General features: G+C 40.5%; 1 protein-coding gene across 1 annotated transcript in view; it reads left to right on the top strand.

Annotated features, from left to right (window-relative positions):
- rtf2 (replication termination factor 2) overlaps positions 1–13,728 on the top strand; it is a 100,186-nt gene extending 86,458 nt beyond the window's left edge. The window contains exon 7 of the mRNA XM_048608192.1: positions 13,155–13,728. Coding sequence (XP_048464149.1) covers positions 13,155–13,366 — 212 coding nt within the window. The 3' untranslated portion in view covers positions 13,367–13,728. The remainder of the gene's footprint in view (positions 1–13,154) is intronic.
- Positions 13,729–15,666: the final 1,938 nt, after the last annotated feature.

The following is a 15,666-nucleotide window of genomic DNA, read 5'->3' as shown; positions in this document are numbered from 1 at the left end:
CATATTTCTCTCATGCCATTTTTATTTCATTGGGGCGAGACTACGAAGTGTGGTCTGCAGTCAGCCTCATGGTGATGGTGTCCTGTAGTCAATATCGCAGCGAAGCAGACTGGCAAGTGTCCTGCGGTCAGTATCGCAGTGAGAAAGAAACAAGAGTGACGTCACAAAGTCTGTAAGTTCATTAGCTGGTATTAAAATGGGAGGAATTGAAATCAGGATGATCAAAACAAACATTAAATCAAGACTTGTCTCAGATACTTTTTGATCAAAACTGGGTATTTGTTAATTGGTTGAAGCCAACTGTATTCTCAAGTTTTAACACTGTGCATGCATTGGTGGTAAAGTTAATATAATGTATAAAAGGCAGCAATGTGTGAATAATATAACTAAATAATTAATTACCTTATTAAAAATGGCATTAGTGTGTCAAAATTGCAGTATGTCCCCGCTCAAAGATACCGTTGTGATTCAGGGCAAACATCTCTGTGGTAAGTGTTTGATGTTTGAGCAGGTTTGGCTCAGAGTTTGAGCTGGAGGCTGAACTACAGGTACAGACACTGCGATGCATCAGGGATCAGGGAGCTTACCCGGATTCCTCGTAACTGGAGGCAGTGACACCTATGGATAGATTGTTCTGCTATGGGCAGTGGTCAGGGACAGCAAGCTGTGACTGTAAGTGAGGCAGGTAGTGCACCAAGGGAACAGAAGTGTCTGCCTCTGCAATTGTCAAACAAGTTTGAGGTTCAGCTTTTTTGGGTGAGGGTGAGTGTGAGGACTGTGGGCTGGATGAGTGAAATGACAATGATGCCATGGTACTTCTTGTTGCTGCGGAAAGGCTGCCCACATCATCAAAGACCCCTCACAACCCGTTAGTGCTCTCTTCCAGCCTCTTCCATCAGGTAGAAGATACAGAAACTTGAACACACGCGTCAATAGGTTCAAGAACAGCTTCTCTGCCATTATTAGACTGTTGAATAGATCTCTCTAACTTCAAATAATATTGATCGTGCTTTGTGCACCTACTGTGCAGCTGTAACTTTCTATTCCTTGCTCTGTCTGAGCACTCTATGATCTGCCAGTACTGCTCGCAAAACAGAGCTTTTCACTGTACTTGGGTACATGTGACTGCAATAAATTAAATCAAATACAGGAAGCCATCAAAACAGAGTGTGATGCTGGTGGGAGACGACAGAGTCAGGAGACTTGAAACTGTTCTCTGCAGCAAAGAACGTGAGTACAGACAGCTGTGCTGTCTGCCTGGTGCCACGATTCAGGATATCTGTTCTGGGTTAGAGAAGAGCTTGCAGTGGGAGGGAGAGGATCCAATTGTCACAGTCTGTGTGTGCATCAACGACAAAGGCAGAACTTGGAAAGAGGTTCTGCATAGCCAGTATGAGGAGCTAGACACCAAATTAAGGAGCACAATCTCTGATCTGCATGCATATTGGCATAGGGTAAATCAAGTTAGATGAATGTGTTGCTGAAAGACTGGTGTGGGAAAAGTGAGTTCTGGTTTGTGGGACACTGGCGCCAATACTGGGCAAAGTGGGATCTGTAGCACTGGGATAGTTTATACCTGAACCGTACTGGGACTGGTGAATTTGTGAACTAGGAAAGTAAAATGGGTTTTAAACTAAATATGGAGGGCCAGGGCCCAAATGTGGGAAGTTGTGGTGAATCAAAAAATGGGGAAAATGCAACAGAGGCAGGAATGAATGTAAATATTTTAAACATTATAAAATAAACGGACAATGACAGGAGGAGGCAAAGACCCAGTGGTATTATCGCTGGACTGTTAATCCAGAGACCCAGATAGCATTCTGGGAACACTGGTTCAAATCCCGCCACAGCAGATGGTGGAATAAAATCTCGAATTAAAAATCTAATGATGAACATGAATCCGTTGTCAATTGTCGGAAAAACCCATCTGGTTCACTAATGTCCTTTAGGGAAGGAAACTGCCATCCTTTCCTGGTCTGGCCTACATGTGACTCCAGACCCACAGCAATGTGGTTGACTCTTAACTGCCCCCTGGGCAATTTGGGATGGACAATAAATGCTACCTAGCCAGCGACACCCTCATCCCATGAATGAATAAAAAGGAGGGACAGAGAATGTATATCTAAGAGCAAATCAGCCAATGAGACGTTACAGAAATAAAGGACAAAACTTAAGGCACTATATTTGAATTCATGTAGTGTTCAGAACAAAACAAATGAACTAGTAGCTCAAATTGAGATAAGTAATTACAATCTAGCGACCATAACAGATGTGACTGTAGGATAACCTAGAGTTGGACCTGAATAATGAAAAGTGTGTGACACTGGGAAAGACAGGAAGCTAGGAAAGGTTAGGAGTGTGGCTTTGTTAATTAAAGATAATACTTGCACAATAAAAAGGGATTACCTGAATTCAGGAAGCCAGAATATAGAAGCAGCCTGGATAGAGATGAGGATTGTTAAAAGCAAGAGGTCTTTTTTGGGAATTGTGGTCTCCTAACAGTAACCACATTGTAGGACAGGGTGCCAAGGAAGAAATAATGATAAACAATTGTCAAGGGGAATTTTAATCTACATGTAGACTGGAGAAATCAAACGGTAAAAAATAGTCGAAAGTAGCAATTCATTAAACGTTTGTGGGACAGTTTCTTATACCAGTAAGTTATGGCACCAAAAAGAGAGCAGACTATGCGAGACCTGGTTTTGACCAACAAAGTAGGAATAATCACTGACCTCCATAGTGAAAGCACCTCTTGGTAGCAACGATCATAATATTTTTGAATTTTAGATAAAGTTTGTTGGAGAAGTGTGGCTCCAAGACTACAGTTGAATTTAAACAAGGGCAGTTATGAGGGCATGCAAATAGAGCAATCAAAAATGAACTGGCAAATTTGGTTAAGGGATTGCTCAATCAAGATACAGTGGCACAACCTTTTAAGGGGGATATTGCAGATGGTATGGCATAGATACATTCCACCAAATAAAAATTCTAAGGGAGACACATCATCTGTGGTGGACTAAGAAGGACACAGTTAGTGTCAGGCTCAAAGAAAAGACATAATTTTGCAAAGATAGGTGGCAGGTCAGAAGTTTGGACAGAATGTAAAAAAACAAAGTACTACTAAAAGACTAAGTAGGGCAGAATTAAGAGTATGAGAGAGGCAAAAATATAATAACAGGAGAAGTTTCTTCAGACACTTAAAGAAAAGATTTAACAAAGTAAATGTTGGCCTTGTAGAAATGTCGGTCTTGTAGAAATGTCTGGAAGTTAGGGGAGGCAGTAGCCTAGTCGTATTATCACTGGACTATCCAGTAACCCAGGTGACATTCTGGGGATCCAGGTTCGAATCCTGCCACGGCAGATGATAGAATTTGAATTCAATAAAATATCTGGAATTAAGAATCTAATGATGACTGTGAACCCGTGGTCGATTGTCAGAAAAGCCCGTCTGGTTCACTAATGTCCTTCAGGGAAGGAAACTGCCATCCTTACCTGGTCTGGCTAACGTGTGACTCCAGACCCACAGCAATGTGGTTGTCTCTTAACGGCCCTCTGGGTGATTGGGGATGGGCAATAAATGTGCCTAGTCAACGATGCCCTCATCCCGTGAATGAATTTTTTAAAAAAAATGAATTGAACAGCTTCACTAGAGTATACAAGTAGCATCCCGGAAATAGCTGTGAATCAGGAATTGAAAGAAGGGATCTCAAGAAAATTAGTTACCAGGGAAGTAATAGTGAGTAAATTGTTGGAACTGCGAACTGTCAAGTCACCAGAACCTAATGGATTTCATTTTAGGATCTTGAAAGAAGTAGCTAATGAGATAGTTGGTGCATTGGTTTCATTTTCCAAAACTCATTAGATTCAGTAAAGACTCCTTTAGACTGAAAAATAGCCAATGTGACTCCTTTATTGGACGAGGCAGGGAGGCAGAAAGCAGGAAACTACAGGTTTTGTTAGCTTACTATCTCTCAGAGAAATTGTTAGAAGCTACTTTTGAAGAAGTTAAAGAAGGGCACTTAGATAACTTCAAGGTAATCAGGCAGAGCACATAAAGAAGGTTGGGTGCCAACAGGAAGCAGAGGGCAAGAATAAACTAGTCTTTTTCAGGTTGACAGGGTGTGTCAAGTGCTGTGTCACAGGGGTCAGTACTGGAGCCTTGACTCTTTGCAAGTTAAATAAATAATTTGGATGAATGGACTGTAGCTGTGGTAGTTAAATTTGCTGATGACACAAAGATGGGTAAGAAATTAAATTGTGCTGAAGCCCTCAAACGAATATAGATTGGTCAAGTGAGTAAACCTAGATCTTGCAAATGCAATTTCCCCACACAGTGTGGGAAAGTGTGAAATTGTCTGTTTTGGTAGAAGGAAAGAAAAGCATATTATCGAAACGGTGAGATGTTGCAGAGCTCTGAGATGAGAGAAATCTGGATATCCTCATGCATAAATCACAGAAGATTAAATTGCAGGTACAGGAAGTAATCAGGAGAGCTAATAGAATGTTATGGTTTATTGCAAGGGGAATTGAATGCAAGACTAGGGCTGTTATACTTCTGTTCTACAGGACGTTTGAGAGACTATCTGCAGTACTGTGTACAGGACTGATCACCGGACTTACAGAAGCATGTTAATGCATTGAAAGCAGTTCAGAGGAGGTTTTCTACACTAATACCTGGAGTGAGTGGATTACCTTATGAGGACAGGCTAGACGAGCTAAGCCTGTATCCTCTGGCATTTAGAGTCAGAGGTGACTTAATTGAAACATAGATGATTTGTCAGGATTTGATTGGGTGGATGTTGAAAGGGTGTTTCCTTTTGTGGGAGAGTCTCGAGCAAGGCATCATTTAAAAATAATTGGCCACAATGTAAGAAATGAGGTAGCATTTTTTTCTTTCAGAAGGTTGTGAACATTTGGAATTCCCTTTCTCAAAATAAAATTGAATAGAATAACCTTTATCATCACAAATATGCAAAGTGGTATTGTGAAAAGTTTATATGTCACCAATTACAGCGCCGACTTGTGTACAAAAGAACCTAGGCATAGCTGCTTTTGTCACAAGATTTGTTACAGAAGTGAAATGTCCAGCATTACAAAAAAAAAGTTCAGTACAGTCGATGAGGCTGGTACTTAGCTTCCAGTGTGCACTAGGCCCTGGCTCCACACCACGCCAACAAGATGCCACAGCGGGAGGCCGCTGCAGGAGACCAGAAGGTTACCATGCCTTGCCAGGAGGCCACTGCACCAGGCCGGGAGGTCGCCACTCTATGCCGGGAGACTGGGAAGATGCCGTGCCAATGCCAGGAAGCTGGAAGGATGCCAAGCCACACAGGAGGCTGCTGAACCAGGCTGGGGATTGTCGCTCTTCGCTGGAGGTCGCCGGAGGCTGAAGTCAACATTGAAGGCTGGGGAGTCAAAGGGAAGAACAGAAAAAAAGAGAAGAAGGAAAAAAAAAGAAATACCGGGAGGAAGAAATGAGAAGAGAAAGAAGAGCGGGAGGAGCAGATGAGCTCTGGCTGGAAGCTCCTATGTTGCAGCCATCAAAACGCAGTGGATGCAGAATCTTTAAATGTTTTTAAGGCAAAGATAAATAGATTAATGATTACCAAAGGGTTGAAAGATTATTGGGGAATGCAGGAATGTAGAGTTAAGGTTAAAATGTGATCAGTCATGATCTTATTGAATAGCAGAATAGACTTGAACGGCCAATGACCTACCCATGTTCTTGTTTGTATGCATGTTGTATTTGTCAATAACGTCCTTCAGTTTTCAAGCCATCCAGTATTAATCCTCTCTTTTCCTCTTTTTCCTTTATCTTCCCTCTTTCACATCTCTTACAATCGTTTCCTCTTAAGATATGCCTTAACCAATTTCTCTGCCTTTTCCTAATTACGTTCCACAAACTACTACTTTCATCCATTCTCCGCAGCATTTCTTCATTTATTTTTTCCTTCTAGCTGATCCATTCCATTCTTCTCCAAACCCATATTTGAAAGCTATTCAGCATGTTGGTGTCCTTCTTCAGGAAGGTCCAAGTCTGACATCCGTACAAAACAAAACTCCAAATCAAGTTCTTTGTAAGGTACTTTTTCAATTGTTCATTCAACTTTCTAGTTAGCAAATGTCTCTTACAAAATACTGTCTTTTCGATTGCTATTCATTCTTTTTTTTTTGCTGCATCTTGTATCTAGAAGTATTAGCTTTTTACTTGAATCTTTGCACTAATTGTCTTCATTCTACAAATATGAATGCCTTTTGCTGTTTTTGAAATATTAATCATGTTAGTTCTGTCAATGTTCACTTTCATTGTGAAGCTTATCCTGCTGTCAATGATCTGTCTACTTGTTCTTGAAATGCTTCTTTCGGTGCTTGCTACAAATTCTCTGACATCTACATATGTAGCTGATATTATTATTGTCTCATCTGCACCTGCCCCACTCCTCTGCCCCCTCCAAACAGGTGCACACACTCAGAAATAACCATAACATCAGATTCTGGATCTTTAGATGTTTCTTTAATCCTTTGTTTTTGACAGTTTTATTTATTCTGTTGATTTACTTTCCACTTAGTTTGTTTTCTCCTCTGTAGAAATGTAACAAAATTCTCACATGGTCTGGATCCTTCTGTACATTAACTTCAAAAATGTAATCCAGTGCAAGCCTGTACTCCTTATTTGCAAATTACCTGCTTGGTTTATTGGTGCCCTTTTCACCATTGGCTGGCCTCTGTAGTAACCAGATACTCTTGTACGGGAGACAGTATAACAATGGCAGAAACTGACATTTCTGCCATATAGTTAAACTGCTGTCAGTGACCAGTCCAAATCGCTCTTAATGGCAATGTGCAGATCAAATTGTGTAAACATAAAAACGATGGAACAGACGTGCACAGTGAATATGCCTTTTATCTCATTCTGAAATTTAACCTGCCTGCAGATTAGGTTGGCTGTCCACTAATCAGTGAACTTTCTACATGAACGTCAGTTGAAGATGGGAGCAAACTGTTTAAGCTGTGAACAGAAGTTTGCAGTAGCTGTGCTGTCTTTCTGAGATTCTGTTCCAGTGACTGAAGGACTGATCATTCTCAACTGTGACGAAATTGCAGACTCTGCCTTGCAGTTTAATTGGTATAATAACAACATATTAGTAATGAAACAAAAGCAGCAATTGCTGGAGGAACTCGGGAGGTTGGGCAGCATCTGTGGACAGAAAGCAGAGTTAACTTTTTGAGTCCAGTGACCCTGCTGCATAACTTGTTTTTATGTTAGACCATAAGACATAGGAGCAGAAATTAGGCCATTCAGCCCATCGAGTCCACTCTATTCATGGCTGATAAGTTTCTCAACCCCATTCTCCCACTTTCTCCCCATAAACACTTGATCACCTTGATAATCAAGAACCTATCTATCTCTGTCTTAAATGTACTCAATGACCTGGCTTCCACAGCCTTCTGTGGCAGTGAATTCCGTAGATGCACCACGCTCTGGCTGAAGAAATTTCTCCTTATCTCCGATCTAAAGGTCTTCTCTTTGCTCTACCGCTGTGCCCTCTGGTCCTAGTCTGCCCTGCCAATGGAAATATCTTCCCAACATCTGCTCTGTCTAGGCCATTCAGTATTCTCTAAGTTTCAATTAGATTCCCCCCTCATCCTTCTAAACTCCATTGAGTATAGACCCAGAGTCCTCAAACGTTCCTCATATGTTAAGCTTTTCATTCTTGTGAACGTCTTCTGAACCCACTCCAAGGCCAGTACATCTTTCCTGAGATATGGGGCCCAAAACTGTGTACGAAACTCCAAATGTGGCCTGACCAGAGCCTTATAGAGCCTCAGTAGTACATCCCTGTTTTTATATTCAAGTCCTCTCAAAATAAATGCCAATGTTGTGTTTGCCTTCCTGACTACTGACTCAACCTGCAAGTTTACCTTGAGAGAATCCTGGACTAGAACTCCCAAGTCTCTTTGCACTTCAGATTTCTAAATTTTCTCCCCATTTAGAAAATAGTCCATGCTCTTATCATTTTTACTAAAGTGCATGACCTCACACTTTCCCACGACGTATTCCATCTGCCACTTCTTTGCCCGCTCTACTAACCTTATCCAAACCCTTCTGCAGCTCTCTCAATCTCTCAATAAAACAAAATTCACCCATAAAGTGGCTGAATTTTGACACTCAGAAACAGAGCAAAAAATGTTGTGCTAAAGCTAAATAAGTTTGCAAAATGCTTAATGATTATTAAACAATACTTGCTTCCTCTGGCAACAAGAAACAAAGAATTAAGTTAACTTTGACCTGGGCTCCCAGCAGCTCTACTTGGCAGCAAAGTGTGGGCATCAGATGAGGTGAGACCAGCTAGATTAGGGTGATTAGGCTTAAAACTATGTATAGAAGATTTGGTCACAGGCAAAAATGTAATGAGAAATTTTCTGATCTTTTGCATATCCCTGATTTCCTTTGCCCAACTATGGGTAGCCACCTATACCTACAACTGTCTCATGCCTGAAAGCTAAATCCCTATATCCTCTAATAAATATCTTTAAAATCTGCTTATTTGAATGAGCTTTTAGTCATCTGTCCTAATATGTTCCATGGTTCTGCTCAACTTCTTTTAAAATAATTCTTTTGTAAAGAAAGCACTTTAAGATGTTTGAATATAGGTGTTATATAAATGCAAACTGTTTTTGCTGAGAAGAAACTAACAACAATGTTAGCTAAGAAGTCAAATTCTCAAAGGGCAGTAAACTTCTCAAAAATCAATGAGAATTGGACAGAACGTCAGTACGAGCACATAGAAGGCAAAATGGATGTGGACTGTGAAAGGGTTATCATCTGAAACCCCTCAGCAAGTGAAGGATATTAAAGATAGACAAACAGGAGGCTGGAGGAACACGGCAAGCCAGGCAGCACCCGGAGGAAAGGAGCAGTCAACGTTTTGGGCATAATATAGTAGCAATACCCGAAACGTTGACTGCTCCCCTCCCCAAAACACTGCCCAGCCTCCTGTGCTCCTGCCTCCTGCCTGTCTACCTTGGATTCCAGTATCTGCAGTTTTTTTTGTCTCTAAATAAGGATGTTAAAGAACTGACTGAGAATTACCAGGAGGTGCAATGCAGACTGGTTTCCTGGGAGTGTTTGTATTACCTTTAACTCTAAGACCGCAGTGGCTGCCCTGTTCCCCCTTCTCCTCTTACGACAATGGATGGAGCCAGTAGGATCACAAGTCCTTTAGCGTGGCCTCTAAGTGTTTAATGAGCACTAACATGCAATACCCAAGAATGGCGGCACCCTGTGGGGGGCAACACCCACCAATCCCAATTAGACCCAGGAGGCTGGGGAAGAAGCCTGAATACTAGGCCTCGCAGTGTGACCTTAGCCACCTATTCCCATTCAGAGGCTAAGAAACCCAGACCTTTAATAGTTAAATGACCTCTTCTCCGATAGTGTCTTTCTTTAAAAAGAAAGGGGAGGGTGCAAGCAATAAAATCTCAGACCTCCAATTACATCCATCAGTCGAGTAAAGATCCCCGGCTTTGGTGGTGGTGGGCAGAGGGGCAGGTTAAAAGATGTGAGAAAAGTAAATTTTTAAAATACAATTCTTTACCACCTTTCGTACAAAAAAAATTTAAAAATTCAAGCGGGAGGTGAGGGAGAACATCCTTTAACAGCTGGAGCGTGCGTGCGAAGCTGGTGGAACATTCTGGTAAAGGGAGTCCGTTGGCTGTGTTCGCGCGGCCATGCGGCCAGAGGAGGAGGAGGGGGAGGCAGAGCCATCCGATGGATTAACAAGTACCAGTTATTTACATTGATTAGATATTTATACATGCATTTTTAAAGTATATTTCTATATAGATGTAAACGTGAAGTGCCGTGAAAGAAGTGGAGCTTACTTAGCAGTGACTTGAGTTTGAATCTCTAGTTTGAAACTAATTTTAAATCTCTTTTATAATATTAAATAGCTTGTGATCGATTTTGTTTTGAATCCTCTTCTTAAATTGGAAGCGATGGAGCAAAATTTAAATTCCACTCTGCGTGCCATAGGATGGCATCAGCTGGCTCTGATGAGGTGTCGTCTAGCCTTACAACGTTGGTTTGTTGTCTGTCCACAGATGCTGCCTGACCTCCTGTGATTTCCAGCATTTTTTGTTTTCAGTACAGATTCCAGCATCTGCAGTAACTTGCTCCTACATTGATTGTTTTTTGGCTTTTCTGGAGTAGTAGTACATTTAATCTCTGTGATCCTGATGTAAAGAATGAAATAGCAGCTTCTGTGATTTGTCTGTCGTGATTTAATACTGAACCTTCCAGTGGGTCGGTAATGGGTAAACAACTAGTGAGGAACCAAAACTCCTTACAGCCAAATTTCACAACCGCAACCTCTGGTAATGCTGTTTCAAACCCGTTCAATTTTGGATTCTCTTTTTGGTCAGCACCAGCCTACCTGTGATGGCCCTTTTATAACATTCAAACATTTGCCAGCCTCGTAGCACAACATAGCTCTGTTGTCTACAGTGTTCTTTGAACAATAATCAACCTTAACCTTCCAGGGCAGGTCCTATAAATAAATATTAATTTTTGTTTTTTGGGCAGATCCCATAAATAAATATTAATTTTTGTTTTTCTTTTTTTAAAAAAAAAAGCCAAAGGTCACCACCAACTTGCAATTCCAGACCAAAAATGATAAAGATAATGAAGGCAATCACTGCAGAGATTGGTGTTTATATGTTTACACAGGCATACCTTTTTAAAATCTTGAATCCTTGCTGCCTCTTCAAACGCAAAATCTCACAAATGTTCACCTATTAGATCAATCAATACCCATTATAAATACTTTGCTTGTGTTAAAATTACTGGGTTGTAGTTTCTTGCTAAAGTTTGCATTAACTTTTCAATAGAAAATCTGTGTACATTTCATTCGAAAATTTTAATTGAAAAGTGTCAGCTATTTTTGTTTGAGCCAGGCACATTTATTTGATTAGCTGTATTTGCTTTGGATGCCACTGAATAGAGCCTAATGTTTTTACTTGGTGTAGTTTCTATGCAGGATAAACAAATCTCACTTTTTTTTTTAAACCCTTGATGCTGAAGTTGGAGGCGAAGTTATTGAAATCATGTACCAGTTGGATATATGCCACTCAGTCCATGAAATTTGTACTGTTATTCTTCACCATGCAATAAGTGAGGCAACTCTCGTGTTATTTGCTGCTGGTACTCTTCTTTAGATTTCAGACTATCAAAGTCCCTTTATCTAATTTCTTTAATCCTGGATTGGTTTTAATGCGATGTTTGTCTTGAGAGATTGAGCAGTTTAGGGCTATACTCACTACAGTTTAGAAGAATGAGAGGAAATCTAATTGAGGTATTTAAGATGGTAAAGGAGATTGACAAAGTAGATATAGAAAGGATGTTTGATCAGGCAATCTGGAATGAGAGGTCATAGTTTTAGAGTAAGGGATAGCAGATTTAAAACAGATGTGGACAAATTGCTTCTATCAAATTATCACACATCTGTGGAATTCACTATCTCAGAGTATGGTGGATGCAGGGATGTTGAGTAATTTTGAGGAGATCGATTTTTAATTAGTGATGGGTTGAAGGATTATGGAAAGTGGACAGAAAATTGGAGATGAAATCAACTGTGATTATATTAAATGGCAGAGCAAGCTTAAGGGGCTGAATTACTTATTCCTGCTCCTAGTTCTTGCATCCAATATCTGGAGTTAGTTTCATATGAAGTTCTGAAGGAGGGTCACTGGACTCAAAACATTGGCTCTGCTTTCTGTCCAGAGATGCTGCCAGAACTGCTGAGTGTTTTCAGCTATTTCTGTTTCCATTTCAGATTTCCAGCATCCACAGTTCTTTTTATTTAAGTGGTTTTTGTGTGTTTGCATTTAGTGAGGGACCAACACATCATTAGGATGGAATCGTTTTAACTGTTTGCAGCTGTTTTTCAGGAAACAACAATAGATGTCAGTCATTCAGAATGTTCAGAAGATAATTCCCTTTCTTGAGCTTGATACAAAACCAGAGCTTAACTTTGTGTAAGGGTGAGCTGTGGAGGAGGATACGGAGATATTGCAGCATGATTTGGACAGGGTGTGAGTGGGCCAGTGTTTGGCAGATGGAGTGTATTGTGGATAAATGTGAGATTATCCACTTTGGTGCCAAAAACAGGAAGATGGGTTATGATTTGAACGGCTGTAAATTGAGAGGGGGGAGTACTTGGAGACCTGAGTGTCCTTGTGCACCAATTGATGAAAGGAAGTGCATAGGTGTAGCAGGCAGTAAAGAGAGGATTCGAGTACAGGAACAAGGATGTCTTGCTGCAATTATGCAGAGTATTGGTGAGGCCACACTTGGAGAGTTTTGAGCAGTTTTGATCTCTTTATTTGAGGAAGGATGTTCTTGCTGGAGAGGGAGTGCAGTGAAGGTTTACCAAATTGATTCCTGGATGGCAGAACTAACATGAGAATTTGAGTCAGTTAGGTTGTATATACTGGTGTTTAGAAGAATGAGGGGGGGATTCTCACAGAAACCTGTTAGAAATAAAATTTCTAACTGGACTGGATAGGTTAGATACGGGAAGGATATCACCAATGGTGGGGCAGTCCAGAACTAGGGGTCATTGTTTAAGGAGTAAGCTTTAGGACTAAGATGAGTAGAAATTCTTCACCCAGAGTATGGTGAACCTGCAGAATTCACTAACACAGAAAGTATTTGAGGCCAAAACATTGTGTTTCAAAAGGGATGTAGCTAAAGGAATCGAGGGATATGGGAGAATGGGTGGAATTATGGTATTGAGCTTGATGATCAGCCGTGATCATATTGAATGGCAGAGCAGGCTCGAGGGGTCGAATGGTCTACTCCTGTTCCTATCTTCTGTCTTTCTACAGCTTAACAGTGATCGTGTAAGAACTCAACATGATTTGAAGTGTGTTTATGCATGTTAAGTTGGTGGAGAATTGCTCAAACTAACCACCTGAATAGTTCAAAGGTACAGGATATATTGTGGAGGAATTTACAGTTAAAAATTAAGTACATCAGTCCAGCAGTGCAATCTTATCACAATGTACATTAGTTTTCGGAAGGGTAAAAACAAACTACTGCTTTGACATACAAGGCAAATGACTAATGATTTCTTGATGTTATTTTTTTCTAGCAAATGCACAGTCATCATCATCTTCCACATCCACTGCAGCTGGGAAAGCTGGGAAACCTGGTAAACCTGCTTCTGGCGTCACCAAACGACCTCTAACAGAAACTGGAGAGAAATCTGAGGCTTACAAATCCATCTTCACATCCCATAGCTCAGCCAAGCGCTTAAGGGAGGAAAAACCCAACTGGATTACACATACAGCTTACTACTACTGAGATGGCTAACAATGCTTTGAAAATTTTCTTGTCTTTCCTGATAGCAAATTGATGGGATTAGCTTTATTGTCATTAGATAGATGCCTTCTTCATACAATTTGATAAAGGAGCAGTTAATTCTACAGCTGAATTTTTTTTTTTTTGTAAAAGATATAGCTTGTCCTTTGTTTTATTCTATTCCAGTGATTGAAAGTCCGCAGAATCCATATGCTAAGAATGTACCTTGATGGGTGCAAGTGCTTTCTGGCAATGACTTATTACTCAACATCAATCTAGATGGCTAGGATCCAGCATGCAAATGAAATAACTTTGTTCAAATATCTGATGATATTTCTAACTGGCAAATTAAAATGTTCACCAAATTTCTTTTTGAGCATCATTTTTTGCACTCTACTGCAAGCACTAGTCACTCAGCAAGAAACCACTTACAGCCATTACTTTTTCAAAATCTTTTAGTTGTCATGGAGATGATTGTAAATATCCAAGGTGAATAGAACTGAGTGGCAGAGGAAAATTGCTAGTTTTTCTATAGTTCTTTACTGTGTGTCTCTTGGCACCTCATCTAACGAATTACTGTGAAATACAACAATTTTGGGCTGATAGTTCACCAAGATCCTCCCAGCTGTAATCAGACAAATAGCCACTTGGTCTTTTATTGGTAAAGTTGGTTGAAGGAGGTATCTTGACTAGGGCATTACAGACACTTATGTACCTTCTGTTCAAATAATGTAAACCTCTATGACAGTTATAAGGAGAGGCTGGATAGACTGGGACTTTTTTTATTCCCCTGAAGAGTAGGAGACTGAGGGGTGACCTTATAGGGGTTTATAAAATCTGAGAGACATAGATAAGGTGGATAGCCAACAACATTTCCTCATGGTAGGGTAGTCTGAAACTAGAGGGCATAGATTTAAGGTGAAAGGGGAGAAAAAAGGTCCAGAGGAGCACTTTTTCCTCAGAGCGTGGAGGGTGTCTGGAACGGGCTGCCAGATGTAGTGGTGGAGACCGGAACAATTTTGTCATTTAAGTAACATTTGGACAAGTACATGGATGGGATAGGCCTGGAGGGATATGGATCAAATGCAGGTAAATGGGAGGAGTTTAATTGTGAAAACTGGGTGGCATAGGCAAGTCAGGCTGAAGGGCCTGTTTCCATGCTGTAAACCTCTATGATTCTAATCTTACAGGATTCTTAATACCTACTGAACATATCCTTGGTTTAAAAATTAATCTGAAGAATATGTTAAAGCACTGATACATGACATCGTTGGTGATAAGATTTAGTTTCCTATTTCTGCTGGTCTGTCACAAGGTAGCATTAAATAAAGATCCGAATGTCACCCGTGGAAGACAGAAATAAAACTGAATGGGGAGATTCTGTTGATCTGTCTCATGTTCTATCTGGTTGGTCTAAAGCGGTCGGTGAGTTTAGGTCTACTGCTGTTATAGATTCTACTGATCTTATAGATAAATTATTCAAGAGGCATGACCGTAGTATATGGCTGTTTTATTTTGCGTTTGGTGTAAACATTCATTTTCTGTTGCTTCATTTTCTGCTTTAAAACTGAATTGTAATGAAGTTTATCTATTTCCCATCTCTGTACATTATTGCCTACTTATAAGCTGCTTGTAAGCATCTGTCACTGTTCCCCTGTTGCAGGTGTTATCCAGGTTTCTGGAGTGCTAATTGTTCTTTACATGTAGGTGCTTCCTCTATTTTACTCCCGTAAAGCCACCCAGATCAAAAGCTCTGAGACATGTCAGATACAATTGGCATGCCACTAGCTGCACCATTACAATGAAGCCCCGTGCTTCTGCACGATCAGGATGCTCTACTTTGTAATGACTGGGATCGGCTGAATTATATATCCATCTTTGAAGCATTGAAGTGCTGTTCATTGAAATTGTTGATTTTATTCGGGATGGGTGTGTTGTGCAGTCCTATCCAATGAATCTTGTCATCTTCAACACAGTAAAGTCTGTTTTAGCTTAGAGACAGCCAAGTAGAGCCATAAGCACATTTAATAGATTACTTTCTGCATCAAGTAAAAACAGAAAGAACTGCGGATGCTGTAAATCAGGAACAAAAACAAAGTTGCTGGGAAAGTTCAGCAGGTCTGGCAGCATCTGTGAAAGAAAAAAGAGTTAACGTTTTGGGTCCAGTGACTCTTCCTCAGAACTGGTTCACTGGACCTGAAGCATTAACTCTGTTTTTTCCTTCACAGATGCTGCCAGACCTGCTGAGCCTCTCCAGCAATTTTGTTTATGTTCATTTCTGCATTAAGTTGAGTTGCCAGTAC

This window comes from Rhincodon typus, chromosome 19 (genome assembly GCF_021869965.1).
Source record: "Rhincodon typus isolate 14 chromosome 19, sRhiTyp1.1, whole genome shotgun sequence".
In the NCBI taxonomy this organism is placed as follows: domain Eukaryota; kingdom Metazoa; phylum Chordata; class Chondrichthyes; order Orectolobiformes; family Rhincodontidae; genus Rhincodon; species Rhincodon typus.
This window is presented reverse-complemented; position numbering and strand designations above follow the sequence as displayed.